Below are 17708 nucleotides of genomic sequence, written 5' to 3'. Positions count from 1 at the left end.
ATTATTTTCTAGAAAACGAATACTTAGTGACTCGTAACAAAGGTTTGCAGACTCTCAGCCTTGTAATAACACTAATGCTTCTCAGTATACTGATATTAGAAGTATAATAGGCTAAGATTCAAACTTCTGACCTATAATCCTTGCAGAAGCTAGCCGAGAGATTTAACTCAGTAAGCCATCTAGCTGGCTTGTATAACCAAGTTGCAAATTAGCACACAATGAACCCTAAACATAGCATTGAAGAGTTGCCAATTATGAGGACTAAGGGCCATATGTATGAAAAACGTGTTTTGAGATTCTCAAATTGCGATTTTTAGGGAATCGCAATTAGAGAATCGCAAAATGCAATGTATGTAGGATTTGCTAAATATTTCGCGAATCCTACTTATTCCTTATTTGCGAATCGCAAATTGGGATCCGCAAATAAGGAATACCTTCCCATTCATTCCTATGGGCTAGAAGGCCCATAGGAATGAATGAGAAGACATTCTCAATTTGCGATTCCCAATTAGAGAATCGCAAATTGAGAATGCAATTTCAAGGTTGCAAGGGTGTCAATAGTACACCCTGTTGCAACCCTGCCCTAAGGGCATGTAAGTGCGCCACATGGCACTTTGAAAAATGCAAAAAGGTGAATTTTTCAAAGAAATCGCAAATTACCACCAACCTGAAGTTGGTGGTAATTTGCGATTCCTTAAGCCAAAATCGCACAACTTGGGTGCTTCCTACATTGCATTTAAGGAATCTCAATTTGGGATTCCTTAAATACATTAGCAAAATAGGGAATCACAAATTCTGCGATTCCTTATTTTGCGAGTGGGCTTTTGTGTGCTACATTGCACACTGTGTAAATTGCGATCGCAAACGCTGAAATTCTGCGAATTTCAGTGTTTGCGATCGCAATGTGGCTTCATACATATGGCCCTTAAACCTCAATGAGAAAAATGGGTTTGCACTTCATAGACCTTGTGTAAAACTAAACTTTATACCTTTTAATATACTATTGCCGTTGTGTATTTGGAGCTTGCGCAATGGAAGACAGCTTAAAAAAGTCTATTTTATTGCATTTTTTAACAGTTCCTACCTGAAACACCTCCTGTATGATAATTATCCTGTTTACATTTTCTTCAATATTGTCCTTTTGCAAGACCGGAGTCTTCATTTCCACTTCACACAGCCTTTGCTTCCTCTCCTCCAGTGCCTTCACCTCTTTCAGAAGCTCTTGTTGCTTGAATTTTAAGTCTAAATTAATAAGATTTTAGGTCGGTGATCATCAAGCGGGTGGAGACAGTTCCAGGAATTACAGCAAGGTTACATGCAGTTTATGTCATTTGTTGGCATTATACAATTGGATTGCCCTGTGCATTGTCAGAGTACCATGTAGGAGTAAATCAGATTAAAAAAATGCCTTTGCAGATAAATTAGCCCTGCGCGCATACCTAGGGCCGGGGATAGATTTCTACATTTATCCCACACAATTTTGCTACAGACCAGCCTTCAGAGAGCATGATGACCATGAGGGGTTAGTTTCACTCTTTAAACAGTTGTTGGTATGTAAATGTTTTGCTAGATTTACTATATATAGTTCATGAGCATAAGGCTAATATTTAGGAATCACTATTCAGTTTGTATAGGCATTTTCCTCATGCCCTTTTATCCATTTTATTTTCTTCTTTGTTCAATAAGATTTCACCAGTTTGTTTTTTTCCTTTTATGTGATCCCAGTAGCAAATAGTTGATTTTAGTGCTTTCTTTGCTATACACATATGAACATAAGGAAATTCAACATAGATGTTACTACTCAAGTTTTATAAATAGTTTCTGATTCTCATTTGATGGCATTAATTCTTACCATAAAATTGGACATAGATAAAAGCTCCTGCATCCAATTATATAACCTGGATTTTGTACTACGGATTGTAATTTCAATCACAAATATCGGAGATGTTTTTAAACAAAACTGAAGTAAATTGGACTGGCATACTACATATGTCCTGCTACTCAATACACATACTTTCTACTGACTCTGCTCGTTTCTCACACCATTTTTGACTCCCATTGCAAACCACATCCTATTCCACAATCCACCTCCCATCCTTCACCATTACATTTAGCACCACATCCATCTATGCCAGGCTGCTACCCAAAGTAAACTCCACACACCACAAACTAAGCAGAGACTGGATCTCATGAACGTTTATCTCAACCCTTGCAGCTGTAGTATGGTCCATCTCATTCTGCACAAAGAGTGCACAAATTAAATCGTGCATTATTTTCTTAAAAGTCAGACCGTCTTCTACACAAAATTCAATATCCTGCCTTTGCACCGTATGAAACGTACCAACTCATTTTAGACCGCCACATACAATCTAACATGACAAATGTAATAACACCACGTTAATTTCCGCAGCAACTAGAATGGTGGCTCACACCATACTACATTTGCTGATGTCTTCTTAGACTATATAGTTTCAATGTCTACTTCAGCCAAGGACCTACTCCATCGTCCTGACAATCACCAACACTGTTTGATCCTGTCACTCCTGGTGTCCACTTTTCAATCCTTTTTGAAGTTTTACAGCAGCATTTTCTTGTGCTTAATATTTTTTGTTGTAACAATAGATCCCATGTCTTACAATGCTATTGGACAACATTGGCCAAACTCAAATTAGTGTGCTACATTTCTCTGATAGATATTTGAAGAAATAAAATAGCACTGGATAGGTGGGGGATCACACAAAGATGACCTCAAACAGCCAGCTGTAAACGTTCCTACTCTATGACAAAATTTGGCTCCTGGATAGCAAAATGATAGCATTATTTTCTTGACCATTCCATCACTTTGGTTTTGAGCACACATGCTCGCAATAGCCCGAAAGCCACTCAACACACAGGGCAATCAATCCCTCGTCGAGTAGTTTGTTATCTTTCAACGCCAGCACCAAGTACACTTCCTTTAGTTTTGGTGTTAGTTTATTCATATCTATATACCACTCATGACAAATACTAACTCACCTCTGAACGCTATAGGAGTTCACATTTTTCGGCTACAAATGGACAGCCTTCCCAATGCTCTACCCAGTTCCCAACTTTGAATAATGTCATTTAGTACTAGAAGTACCAGATTCATGAACTTCTTCCACACTGCTGACAACTACTCAGCTCTGTTGTGAGTGCTTCTGACATGACTACGGAGCAGGAACATTTCCCCCCATTTTTGATGGAAACTTTGTAGATGTTAAAGATTGCGTTCTCGTTGTTGCTTTGGAAATCCTCACAAAGCCTTCCAACGACGACGTCAATTGATTTTGGTTCCAGTAACTTTGAACCGGATTTACCAGCACTTTGCACTGAGTTTGCTTTACTTTCGTAGTGCATATCTGTTGCAAAATGTTGTAGTGGGATTTACTTTCCAGTCCAAATCAGGATTTGTATTGGAGGGTTGGCCAGATGTACGCAAAGTGGCGCTATGCACTACTTTATGCTCCTTTTCATCAAAGGGGCATACCATGGGTGGGACATGGACCCACCCACTAGTTCCCATGCAACCACCCATTAATTGTGATGAAAATCCCCATTTGCTAACATTGGTAGGCAAGATATGCCTCCTAGGGGCACTTGTAACTGTGGAGCAAGTTTCCCAACTCACCACATTGTAACTTTGTATAAGTGATGTACAATGCAGCTCACATGCAAATTGGAAAAATTATTAAAGCAAATTTTTGTACTGAAGAGTCCCCTTCAAATACTAAACTATGTTTTATAGAATGCGCACACCCTTTCTTTGTCGTGCAAGTGTGGGAGTCTGTGTGTTGCCGCATGGCAGCCTAAGGTGCACAAGCGCAGGGAGAAAGGAAAAAATGCACCTTATCCTAGTAGATATGGCGCAGTTCTGCGCCCTCCCTTTCACTGCGCTCTCCCTTTCCAGCAGCGCAGCAACTTTGGTTGCTGCGCTGCATAAAAAGTTAGTAAATCTGCCCAGCTGTATCGTACTATATGTTTGGTTTGTATTTTACCAGGCATCCATGACCCCACCACCACCCATACCCCCACGATATCCTTCCAAATAAGAAACCAGTGAAACCGTTCATTTTTTACTGTCATATACTATATGATACAATGCGAAGCAAAGGCCACACATTTATTTTTAAATAAACTTTTTAAAAAAATCTTAGCTTTGTCAAAAACTGCACTCAAAGTATTTTTAGGAAAGGAACCAACAGGAATTGTATGCGATTCAATAAATATAAGGTAAGATGAAAAAAAGCGCCTTTAAACAAATATGTAAAAGTCCCAACAAAAACATTAAAAAAATGATTAGCCCATCCCCTGGGCTCATCGACCGCTACAGTGACTGTAATACCAATACATCAATTCCCAGTGGAACCCATACAAACATTGTCCTCTGGGTTCCCGAAATGGGACCAAGGCAAGGCAAAATCATAGAAAACTACCCTGGAGAACCTATTCCAATGACACATAAGAATGAAGATCCTCTTTTAATAACTCTGTCACTACTTACCATATCTTTGAATTCCTAAAAGTTGCTATTTTTTTTAGATGTTCTTTTTATGTATCAGATCTTCATTTATGTTTCTCTATCATATGTACAGCGCTCTGATACCTTTGAGTCATGTTCGCGTTTTATAAAAGACCAAAAATAAATAAATCTAAAATACTACTGAAAGGCAAGAATATGCAAAATGCTGCTCATTATTATAGTTTGCTGGTGTGCAGTGTGTGGTTCTAGGCCTGAGGAGTGATTCAGTGCTGGCTAGTTTTAAGAGATAAGGGGCTCATGTGTAGAGTGTCTGGTTTTAATGTAGTTGCTTGCAGTGGAATGTTGTCTGAATAAAAGTGGGTGCCCCGTCTTGTTATTGGAGAGCAATGGTCAGAGGAATTCCTTATTCATTGAGCTTGGAGTGGATGAAGTGGTGTTTGTTAAATATCAAAATGCATGATTTTAGAGTGTAGCATTCCTGAGAAGAATAAGTTGATACAAGGATTGACAGTGGGTGGTGTCACATATGGTAGGAAATATATGTGGCGTCCTCCGTTGCAATAGATGAGGTTTGACCTGGGAGTACGTAATGTGAAAGGAGGTGCTGGCAGTGTGGTAGTGGTAAGTATGGGTTGATGTGTGCTTGGGGTGTGGAATGTTCTCACCAGGAAAGATTGAGCAGACTGAAAGGATTAATGTGCGGCGTATGAGATTAGAAGCTGGTGCTTGAAGTAGCATGGTGGTCATGTGCAAGTGGTGCTGTCCTTTGTGGTAGGGAGGAATTCCATGCTGTCAAAGATGGGCATGTTGTTAGTTGTGGGATTGCCGTATGTATTGGTTTTGCTGATTTGTAGGATGGTTCAGTTGGGGGGGAGTAAGCAGAGAGAAGGAATTTATAAGAGGCAGACGTGATAGTGAGGTCCCTGCTAAAGGTGAAGTTGTTGCTGGATTGTGAGTTGAAGCTGTGTTTGTGTTTGAGTTCAAGTTATCATGTTGCGTGAGGTTTCATCTAGTTGTACGTGTTTGCTGAGGGATGTGAGGGGTAATTGTTGTGGTGGGATATACAGTTGGAGGAGTAAAAAGGAGTAGGCTGTTCAAGTTGGAGGAGGAGTGCAAAGAAAGCAAAATACACAAGAATCAAGTTGCCTGTAGCAAGCAAGAGTCTTGGGCAAAGAAGTGCAGGAAAATAATGTACCCAATGTCTATCCTGGAGGGTTAAAGGGAAAGAAGAGTTACCCTGCAGATTTTAGGATATTCTGAAATAATCAAGGGCCTAATGGGAGTGTAATGTCCAGTACAGTGTATGTTATGCAAAGGAATTGTAATGCGATAACGTTGAGCCATCTGGGTGTGCTATGGATGGATTGGAGCATGTGACTTACTGATGTTAGGCATGGAGGAGAGTTTTAAGGTGGTAGGTATGATAGTGTTTTCATTTGTGATTAACACATCATCAGGCAAGCAGAAGAAAGCCAAGAAATCTTCCTTTTAGAGGAATGGAACAGAACGGAGACTGTTTAGACTTGCCAGAGACTCTAGTAGGATATTTTTTAGAAGCCATCTCCTGCCCACTTGGTTATGGTAAGGCAAGGAACCCAATAATTGCGTACTTCTAAAACTTTACTGGGCACTACTCTGGTATATCAAAAATGGCAACAATCATCATAATGTTTACTAAAGTGTTACCACAACCCAAAGAAAAAGAGAATGAAGGTGAAGAAAATACCTGTTATCTTATATAAATCAGTATACAAAATTCAAATGTTTTCTGTCGCATGGAGGACCGATCCCTGTATAGCTGTCCTGAAATGTCTGCAGTAAGCACAGTCCTCACTTGGTCAGAAGTCTGAAACCATGGGCATATCACTTTTTGCTCTTCAAAATATCCTGCAACACAGAATACACTTCTCCAGATACTGGCCTAATGACATGCTTTCTATACTATTTGGCAGTTAGTAAAAATTGGTGAACAGGTTGCGCTAGTTTCCCATGATGTACATGAAAAATGTGAGATTTACACAGGAAAGACAGAAAATACTAGCAACAAGGGTTCTGCCTCTTGGAGTGGTCAATCCACGATGGACAATTGCATCCATTGTAGAGGTCTGGGTGTAACCTAAAGGTCACATTATCTCATTCTGGTAGATCTACTCAGCCTCACATCCTTCTGGGATTGCAAAAAAAAAAAAAAGAAAAAAAAGTCTATAGAAGAGTATGCAGTTCCTTCCAAGAGAGGGTAGGAGGTCAGATAGACACTAGGGGTGCGGCAGGGGATCCGCTTCCTTAGGAAAAGGAGCCTTCACGCACCCAAATGGGTGTTGTGCTCCATCATAGGGCGTACACCTCATTTAGCAGGTGCTGCAATGCTCGACGGGCAACTACAAGGGGGCTCTTTTTTGGAGATCTTTTTTCCAATGCTGTATGTGAAGTGTAGGGCCCTTTCATATAGACTGGTGTATGAAAGTGAATGTATGTAGGAAAGTGTATGTTAAAATAGACAAATTACTTCTCTAAACGGGATTTTTAATAGGTGAGCCTACTCATCTGGTTAAAAACGTGGTGGCTATCATCAGACCTAATGATCTGGGATAGCTTTCAGAAGGTCACATATAGCAATGGAAAAAATAATTTGATCTCATAGGAGCATGTATGCTGGACCTATAAGCACTCCTGGTCCCCTCCTTTTTCTTGTGAGATAAACAAAAAAAAAAGTACCACGAAGTTTGCCAGTGATTAAAACCTGTCAACAGAGCCTAGAGACGAGTGGTACAGTGTGCAAGTAAGTGTAGTTATTATAAGAATTGTGGAAAAATTAAAAACATTGTGAACCTGCAAGCCACCATAAGGGTAATACCGTAAAACCCTACTGCCACACACTTCCAAGCGGCAAGGGCCAAAGGTCAGGCGTTATTGAGAAAGGAAAAAAAGCAGCAACAAAAGTAAGGACCTTTATTACGTGCAAGGATAAGATGGTTCCAGAGGTTTAGAAGGTTACAGAAATTACCCCTAATGACCGATATAGTGGTTGGAGGATGCACGAGTGATTGAGGTTTTCAAAAGGCCTGTTTTATCTACACATGGCTATCATTAACAACAAATTATATTTCGTTTTGTAGCTCATGGTAGTTTTGCCTGTCTTTTCAGGGCAACAAATGTCTTTTTTCAGGCAATAAACCATTCTATTCTAGGTGCTGTGAGCTTGCCTTCACCTTTCGGGTCCCCAGCCAACAAAAAGAGGAGTTTTAATTAGAGGTGGGCGTAACTCGCGCAATTCTATTTAGCATAATCACACGGAATTACCAAAGAACCCTGTGAGATTGCGCTTGAATTATGCAGGAAGTGTTTATTCTGTGTTTAGCTCTATTTCTTAACGCATAAATGCCCACTTGCGTCCAAAATGGACACCAGGATGCATTTTGCACAGAGAAATAGTGCTAAATGACACGGAACACAAATAGCGACGGCAAGTAGGTGTAAGAGTGAGGGAAAGATGAAACAGAACTTGCGTTGCTGCTGATGCTGTGTGTGTGAGGAAGGGATGCACTGTTGCTCTTCCTGCTGTACACATTCTGTATGGTGTACTAAATATCTAGAATGCATTTCACTACACAAAAGAAACATTATTACCATTATTGTCTCTTAACATATAATCTCTACTGGTAAAGACGACCTGTGACTGCTACAACTTGAAAATATTATTGTCCTTTGTAACATTCTGTACATAGATTTACACACGTGTATGATTTATGGTCAATGTACAATGTGTGAGTGTGATGTAAAGTGCTTCCACACCCTACATTGGATGAATAGCCCTAAAATATGATTATGCAGCAGAGTGGTGCTGACAATCTTAAAGCTGGACAGAGTAGAGGGGCATTAGCCTTCCTGATTTAGAACTATATTAATTTGCAATGCACCTACAGCATGCTATAAATTGGTGTACCTAGATAGCCAAGTGGGAGAAAAGACTGCTTGATGGATACAACGGCAACCATGCGCTACAAACTGTACTGATGATGGGAAAAGAAGCTCCTCCCATATGTGATACGGCACACAGCGACGATGTGAGAAAATGTGATGCGCTGAGTGTTCAGGTGCTGTCCCTTTTCTAGGGAATTGGAGCTAAATTGGCTGCAGCCTTTCTGGAAGACCGAAAGAGACATGCCCATGGTACATTGGCATGCAGAGGGCTGTATGACATTGGGGGACCTGGTTCCGAGAGAACAGCTGCTGACATTCGCAGAGGCCCAGGGCCAGTTTGGGGTGGAAATGAAGCAATTCTTGCAGTAGGATGATCACGCTAACAAGTGTGATCTGGCCGGGATTTCTTGCCACCCCCAAACTTCTAGGACCTTAACAATACTCCTGGAGTCAGGTACTGCCACCCATGGGGTGTCGATTATATAGAGCACTAAGGGGCACATGTATCAAGCTAATTACCGGTCGCAAAGAGGCCAATTCTGAGAATCGGCCCCTTTGCAACCAGTAATTAGCCATTTGGGATGCTTCAAGCCCAAACCCAATCGCAAAATAGGTCATCGCAAAATTTGCAATGACCTATTTTGCGAATGCATTTAGGGAATCGCAATTTGCGATTTCTTAAATGCAATGCAAGAAGCAATCTGAGATTGCAATTTAGCATTAAGGAATCACAAATTACCACCAACTTCAAGTTGGTGGTAATCTGCAATTCCTTAGAAAAATGCTAGAAATTGCATTTTTCTAAGTGCCATGTGGCACACACATGGCAGTTCAGGGGGTGAATCAGGGTGGCCTTTTGGCCCTCTATCCCCCTTGAAATTGCATGCGCAATTTGCGATTACCTTTCTGGTAATCGCAAATTGCAAGTGGTTTCCTATTCATTCCTATGGGCCTCTAGGCCCATGGGACTGCATTCCCTATTAGCGAATCGCAGTTTGCGATTCGCTAATTGGGAATGTGTAGGAATCACAATTTATTTAGCGATTCCTACAAGCATAGGAAATTAGGAGTCCTTAATAGCCATTCCTTAAAAATTGCTATTAAGGAATCGGAATTCCTTACATTTATGCATGTGCCCCTAAGGGATGAGAGGCAGAAGTTGGAACTGCCAGTTGGCAAACAATGTTACAGAGCTGACGCCACACTGCTAAAAGACACAGAGTAGGGGTGAGCTTGCAGGCATGTCAAAACAATCTCTAGTAATGCCAGATTTCAGTTAACACATTTTCACTCTCTGCACCAAACTTACTATACTTCATTGCAACCCTACTACTCAACAAGAAGACCCTCTGAGTGTGCTGATTTCCTGCACATGACATGGACCTGTGTACCGTTACAGGGCTACTGTGGTTGTGAATTTGTAGAGGATTACTGAACTGTCTAGACTAGTCCCCTCGACACTGCTTGCTTGCCACTATGCAGGTGCAGAGGGGAAAAGAATACAGTATTGGGGTAATAGGGAGGGATATAAAACCCTGGGAGAGAAACATGGACTTGGACACTGCAGAGAAAATACAGATGAAAAAGGTCCACAAAGACGAGTATTTGGCTGATGACTTGGAGGACTGATCATCAATGACAGTAGATTTGATGGTTGGAATAGAGGGGCAGACTGGGGATGCAATTGATGAAACGCACATGAATAGCAACAGTACTGTCATGGAGATCCATGCTATATATATGTCAAGATGTACGTTGCAAAATGTTTTTGATTTTGTTCTATGAGAAAAGCTTCAATAAAAATGTTTTTAAAAATTAGAGAGCTACTCAAATTGGTATTTGTGTAAATAAACGTATAGCCGGACAGCGGACATTCTTACAGTCCATGCATATCACTTATATACAGGGATTAAACAAAGTATATAGTGTTATTTCTCTTAGGTACTTGTGAAGTGATGCCATGAGGAGTGCCTTCGCTACCGTCCATTGCATTGGCATCTAGGTGTGAGGCTCCAGATGGCTCCCAGTCAAAAGGATACTTGAACAAAAGGAGGGCTGATGGCCCTTTGAGTTTGACTTTTTTTTTTAGCACAGCAGGAAACACAGGGCAGTAACTGCCTTTGTGTTACTCAAATCTGCCATTAAAAAACAAATTGATGTTTGCACTAAAGATGCTAAACGAGCCCCTTCTGCACGGATGTAGTACAGAAATAGCATAACGATACAGCCCCAAGAGGACTGAATGTGTTTTTATATGCTTCCAAAATGCCTGCCATATTACATATGCAACATGACAGCCATCTTGAAAGTACAGAAATTATTGTTAGATCATAGGGTGTCACTGGTTAAAATAATGGTGTTACGTGTGTGTGTGTGTGTGTGTGTGTGTGTGTGTGTGTGTGTGTGTGTGTGTGTGTGTGAATACACACACACCCCCCCCCCTTTGCCCCCTCCCCCCGGTTAATACCATTATTTTACCCAGTGACGTCCTACAGTTTAGTGGTAATGGAAACTTAGCCCAGACATTTTCTGATTTACAAGACCCTCAGTAACCTTAACGTTGCAGTTCAAGGTGTTGCTATATCTGTTTACGTTTCCCCCAAGTACTTAAATGAAGCCTGCTGCTATTCAAGTCCCAAGATCCAGAAGTGGTCAGATGAAAGGCAGACCATCAATTCTAGGGGCCTACTGTGACTTATGCCAATTCATGGTTAAACCAGATAATGCTGCAAAAATTCGCATTGGTTCAAAAAGGTTATTGGTTACTCCAGCGGAATTCAATAAATATACCAATATGTCATCTGCATTTTTAATCCTTACTCCCATCTAAACATATTATGGAGAAGGGTAGCTACCAGCAGTTCCAAAGCAGACAGAATTGAGACCATCTCGCTCTTAATCGGCAACATCCTCTTTTCAGATATAATCTTGCCAGTCTTGATTCCAGTTCTAGAAGTCATATAGAAGAGATTATTCCATGCTACAAAGGTTGGGCCAAATTTATGCTGGGCTGGATTCAAACAACAAAATTGCCAAGTTAGGGTAGCAAGGGTATTCCTCAAATTCAGAGCGATGAATGCATATATATCCCTTGCAGTCACTGAAATTGCTGTGCTCATGGTAACTTCCTTAAATGCACCATTGCATTCCTCCTTGGAGTAAATCTGCGTTGATTTGGGTGGATTAGGAATTAGACAACTCACTGTAGCCTAGATGCAATCACCTTGAGATCCTGCGTCTGGTGGCTCAGTGGACTAATACATCAAATCCATGGTCCTATATTTGACATGATCACAGGTTCAAATCCTGGTGGGGCAATCTGTAATTCATCCGTCCAAGGTCGATCAAATGTGTACAAATGAATTGGTAACAATAAAAATCCATTATCTGTCAAACATCAAGACTCCCCTCTGGGGTGAACGTGCGCTCTACAAACAAGCCTACTATGCTACTTTAGTGTCTATATTCAACACCCTGCACAGTTGATACGATGAAAGCTGCACTGAATCTAAACCCCACCCAGGAACATGCACAATCAATGCCTCCATCATAGAGGCCAATAAAAGTCAGTTTCTCTGGACTTCCAAATGTGAATCCAACAAACAGTATATCTAATAACAAAGCAGAGCAGTCTCAAATTAAGGAATTAAAAACTCACCCAATGAGTGCATAAACACACAATTTGTGCCTGTAATACATACCGATCCTGCGTCTGCGAGCGTCCAATATCTGGTCTTCCAAGAGCTGGTTATTCTGGAACAGATACAAGGGTTGGGTCAGGCAATTCCTCTCACACAATAATAAAAACACAACATGCCAAACTGCTGTGTTGCTCTCCCCCTGATCTCATCTACAACAGAGATTATTGTAAACTTTAAAAAGTGTAAACTACTGTGGGCAGGTGAGGAGGGAGATTCAAATTTGTGTATTCTATAACTTCCTTACCTTCTTTATGCTGTCCATTTTTAGTGGTTGGCTATAGTCGGCCTTAGTTGGCTATGTAAGGGCTAATAACATTGATACTACAGTACAGGATCATTTAAGATCACAGAAGGTTCCACTCTCCCACAAAAGACAGAATATACGTGTATTGTCATTTTCTACTTCACAATATCTGTGCATGGAACAATTGCCATGCGTGTATTACATGCAAGTCAAATGTCTTGAATTTTCTGCCGATTGTGTAAGCCTTGGAGTGGCTTATGTCTTTCTGAAGATGAATGTGTTAGTGATCAAATTAAGTAGCTGCACTGAAATGAACACTGGAATTTTCTCCCGCAGCAGACAGGGAGACTCCTCGGTTAGGGAGAGGGAGTAAATTCCTCATACCCTCTTCTGAGCCAGGAACAAAATCCCTCATGATTCCTGCTGAACGACTTTCCAGGAATCCGTTATGTGAGTTCCAGGGGGTGAGGTGTAGAGCAAACACAAGGAGATGATGGACGGAGCACTGAAACTTTTCAGACACTCACCCCCAGTCACGGATCTGGGTTTAATCAATCATCTTTCTTTAGCTCACTCCACCACCCCAGTTCAGACCCAGCCATATGCAAATTGGTCTTGACCCTGTGCCTCATGTGAACAGTCCAGCACGAACTGCTAAGTCAGGTCTTCCCTGGACCAGAAACAAGCATCCTGGGACCGGTTATGGGGTAACACCCCAAATCAGCCAGGCTACCTTGAATCCAGTGGCAAAGTGAGCAAGGGGCCCACGTATGGGCATACCCTGCCAACTTAGGGTGAACAAAGCAAACACAAGGAGATGATGGACAGAGCTCTGAAACTTTTCATACACTCACCCCAGTCACAGATCTGGGTTGAATCCATCATCATTCTTTAGCTCACTTCGCCACCCCAGTTCAGAGCCTGCACATAAACTGAAATATAAAGCTCCAGAAATGTTATTGCTTCTATTTTGGTTGTCACTTATGGGTAGAGAGTGGTAGCAGCTGCTACTTCTTGCCAGTCATTTGCCCCCCCCCCCCCCGCAGTACATCCCTTGCAAACCCTAGTCTCAGAGGTCATGAAGGCAGCAACAGGAACGGTAAGTAGAGACACCCAACACGCATGTTTACTTTCTTTATATTGCTCTTCCGCTATGCCCTCAACAGAAAATAGGGCTAATTTGAAGTGATAACGAGGGGCCAAGCAGTCTACCACGTGATGACATCAGCTGTTAAAGGGTTTACGATGTCACTTTCTCTACCGCAGGCATCTTGGTAAATCGGTGTCCATTAAGAAAACGTTTGGAAGCTCAAGTAGGGATGCAACTTATTCCTTGAAACGTTAAGGCTTACTGAGCTCCCTAGTGGTACTGCAGAATGCCTGGGTGACAACCGTGTCCATTCCACTTTCATCTTGTTTATAAGTTTATGAAAAAATTGCTTTCATGTACAAGACAATTTTCCAAAAAGCCCTTATAACCTGGATTTTTGATCCATGTATAAAGGCTGGATTTAGGATCCTAAATTGGGTTTAGGGCTTTCCAATTAGGGATTCTCCAAATATAATTGTTTAACTCCTTCCTGCTAGTTTGGGTAGACTGAAGACCCATGGTACGATGCAGAACTCTAATCTTACATTTTCTTCAGCTCAAGTTAAACTCACCCAGAATTAAGGAGGAAAGAGGTCTTATCTAGTGCACATTAGATTTAGGATGTGGTTTGTATGCTTTGCTTTTATTGAGCATGTTATGTGGCCTGCTCTAATTTAAGTTGTTGAAGGACATTTTGCACAAATCGCAGCCTTCCTGTAGACGAACTCCTGTGGCTAAATTGCAAAGTAATCAAAAACAAGCATTGGCATAGCCAATAGGTCTCGTCTTTGGGACCTTATACGTTTTTAGCCATGCAGCAGTTGCATAACTAAACACTTATAAGGTCCCAAAAGCGAGACCTATTGGCTATGCCAATGCTTGTTTTAACTGCTGCAATCTATTGAAGCCTCACGGAGAACATCAAAGCGGCCGTGCGGCCGCGAATGTGATCGCGATCAAACATCAAAGCGGCTGCGAAAGTGAAAGTAATCGCGGTAAAACGCGACGCGCGCGCCCGTGCACATGCACTGTAGCTCTAGGCTGGCCTGGTAGCACTTTTTGGAGCCCTGACAAAATGTCTCGCCAGACCAGCGCATGCGCTGGGTCAGGCGAGACCTAAAAACAGGGCTATAACCCTTCGCTCCACAAAAAGCCAAGTTGTATGGCCCAAGCAAAGAACTTTAGGTTACTGTCCGCGCTAAAAGAATCATGCAATTCTGCATCCGCCGTGTTTTTCACATAATTATGGATTTGCCGCATTTGCTACATGATCCATCATCTATGGATCAAAAGTGGCTCAAGATGCAGCAACACATGCTGCTGCACAGTGAAAAGCCCTTCACAAAGGTTGCTAGTTGACTTTCAGTTGCTCATGGATGCGTTTGAGTGGTAAACTTGTGCTGAGGCAAACCCTTTGCCCATACAGTGCGAACAGGAGTAAAAACAACAAAATAATGACGTAATGCCATGACAAAATGTGCTGCATTACGGCGCATAATTTGCTGTTTCTTGCCACATAATATAGTCAAACCTGCTGCATAATTTGGTCCACGCCAACCGCATAATTCCACGGGACCTAGTCGCTGTTTTCATTTTACTTAACTGCTAAATTTGAGAGCAACGACACTGTACAGAATAATTATACCTGATATGTAGTTTAATGGAGTGGGAAGTGTGCGATTAAAAAAATAGCCGTTTCTTGCTTCGCAGACGGAAAAAGCATCCCAGCATTTGTTCTTACATCTTTATAAACCCACGTATTGGTCGCTCCAGTCTAGTGCATAATGTAAGGTATTAAAATGAAACCCAAGTGTGAAAAAACGACTCTTTAAAAAATAAAAAATCTTGTTTTCATGTCATTTGTTGAGTGATGGATTTTTATGGAAGGTTTAGTTTGCGTTTTGGCTCTGTAGACCCAACCAGCAAGGGGCCTGGCTTACTCGCCTCAAGAATGTGCAGGCTTGTCTACCTCTACCCACAGGGACTCCGCTATCTGGAAACAGAAACCTGGGAAGGTCTTATTGCATAGGGAGTAGAGAGCGGGTTTAAACAGGTGTAGGATGTGCGACTGGCTCCCAAAAGCTTATAATAGATGGATTAGCATTCACACCCATTGACAGAGAGGATTTATTTCCTTGATTGTTACGTTCCGAAAAGTGAATTTGTGCCTGTACTAGAGAGCCAGTGAAAAAAGCTGCAGTTACAAAAGTGGATTTCACGCACGATTTATCGGATCCCCTTAATCAAACTTTTTTCTATTCTTTACATTATATTTATTTGTGCATTTTAGATTGTTGAATCGGCGGAGAGCAGGAAATGTTGTGCATATATTATCTTTGTGAAGCTCCCAGCATTGTCGGAAATGTTTGTCCTCAGTATAGCAAAGAGTTCCAGCTTGAGGCTTTTCTGCAGCTTTCTTATCGTTGCAAAGGCACGAAGATCAAACAGACAAGCCCTGCTCTCGGTCTTTTTGAAGCTTTCTCTGTGGTCAAATTTTCTAAAATGTCTTTGGGCGTGTGCAATTGGAATTAAAACTATTTGTGTCCGCCCACTGCCATGCTTAATTTGTATAAAAAAAAAACTTGTCAGAGCTCTAGTCAGGAGGCCTCTGCAGCTTGCACCACCCATTGCCACTGCTGGTGTTTCCAATGACAGTACCTACACAACTACGAACTAGCACCCTGCTACAAGTGACAATTCAGACTATTCAATGCCCCAAACCTATAAAAATAGCTTGGGCAGCAGGTATTCATTGTTTTTAATGCATACGGAATTAATAAACAGTTGATGTTCTGCTCATCTCTAAATTATACAAACAGCGCCACCATGTGGCAGCTGTCATAAGTGCTGGTGTCGACAATTAAGTGTGGGTGCTGAGCACCGGAGACCACCAGCTCAAATTAAGCACTGAACTGTGGGAAAGCGTGGAGAAGTACCAACTACCTTCTGTACTGGGCGGGTGTAGGAAGTGAGTGCACAGTCTTCAAGAAGAGTTGTTGGAGGTGTGAGAGACAAATTTCATGAAAGGTGTCTGCAAGAAAATAGTGTGTGTTTTTTCAGGGCTGTTTGACAAGCTGGTTAGCTGATGATGCTTCCATACACCCAAACCTAAAAGCAACCCCAGGCTACCTGCATTTTTTCTGATGTCCAATACGGCCATCCCAGCCCTGTGTGACAGTGGTGACTATATATTCCACTTTGTAGGGAGAGGTCCTGCGAAAGTTTGGGCCTGCCAGCCAAATACTGGAGTTGAAGGCATATTTTCATTAATTCAAACTGTTCTATTATTGTAAGTCACCTAGAAATAGCACATTGTTCTTTGGGTGGGTTGCTTGAAATCTCAAGCAGTTGGTGCATAGAAAACAGTATATGGATATATTACTGATAAAAGGTATTCAAGCAAAAGGTCAATTTATTTTTCGACTTACCGATTGGATAGAGTGGACCTTCTTGCACATTGCAATCGAATTTTTCATTACCTCAAGGATAGACCTAAAAAAAGAGAGATCCTTCATTCACACAAACCCATATTCTCCATCTCTAGGAAAGGTAAGGGGATATTGAAGTAGACCTGGCTAGAGCGTAAGACATAGATGGACCACTAAGAAAAATGTGCGACAGGATAGTTTACAGTTTCACATCCAAAACAGAGAAGTAAACATGCACGTACAAGCCCTATATGAACATTTCCAGTCAAGCTTAAACTTGTTTTGATATACAAGGTATCGGCAAGGAAACTTTACCACAATTAGTGCTGCGTTAGAAATTATAACTGCATAATTTTATTTACTGCTTTTCAAATGTTTGTGTTAAAAATTAAATTGTGATGGTGTAGGTAATTGGGTTGTTGGTTGAGGGGTATGAAAACCTACTCGAAAAGCAACCACAATTTCATTACAAGACCGGAGGCTACCATTATGCATATACTTTTATTTGCTGCCCAAACATGCAGTACTTTAAAGAACACTGAATACATCACAAAGTAAAGAAGTTCAGACAAGCAGTATAAGTATCCTGTGCACTGCATCATCTTCCTCTTTTATTAGCTGCCCGTCAAGATAAGTATTTCAGCTCTACTCCGCATTGGAAATACTTAATCTGCCTTTATTATACTTTAGAATTTTAAGAGTTTTTATATTTCATATACTAGTATTGCACTCTATAGCATTTATATTATTTATTACTATTAAGTGTATTGTCCTTTAATCTTAATTGTATTGTGCTTTACGATACTTTTCATGTAAATAATTG

General features: G+C 41.2%; 1 protein-coding gene across 2 annotated transcripts in view; it reads right to left on the bottom strand.

The window, feature by feature from the left end:
* LOC146817933 (centromere protein H-like) overlaps positions 1-17708 on the bottom strand; it is a 232619-nt gene that overhangs the window by 8049 nt on the left and 206862 nt on the right. For both annotated transcript variants that reach the window (XM_085609272.1, XM_085609271.1), the window contains exons 7-9: positions 16886-16949; positions 12124-12175; positions 1085-1242 (exon numbers count right to left, since the gene is read on the bottom strand). In XM_085609272.1, coding sequence (XP_085465398.1) covers positions 1085-1242; positions 12124-12175; positions 16886-16949 — 274 coding nt within the window. The remainder of the gene's footprint in view (positions 1-1084; positions 1243-12123; positions 12176-16885; positions 16950-17708) is intronic.

Source organism: Triturus cristatus, chromosome 6, assembly GCF_964204655.1.
Source record: "Triturus cristatus chromosome 6, aTriCri1.1, whole genome shotgun sequence".
Classification (NCBI taxonomy): domain Eukaryota; kingdom Metazoa; phylum Chordata; class Amphibia; order Caudata; family Salamandridae; genus Triturus; species Triturus cristatus.
This window is presented reverse-complemented; position numbering and strand designations above follow the sequence as displayed.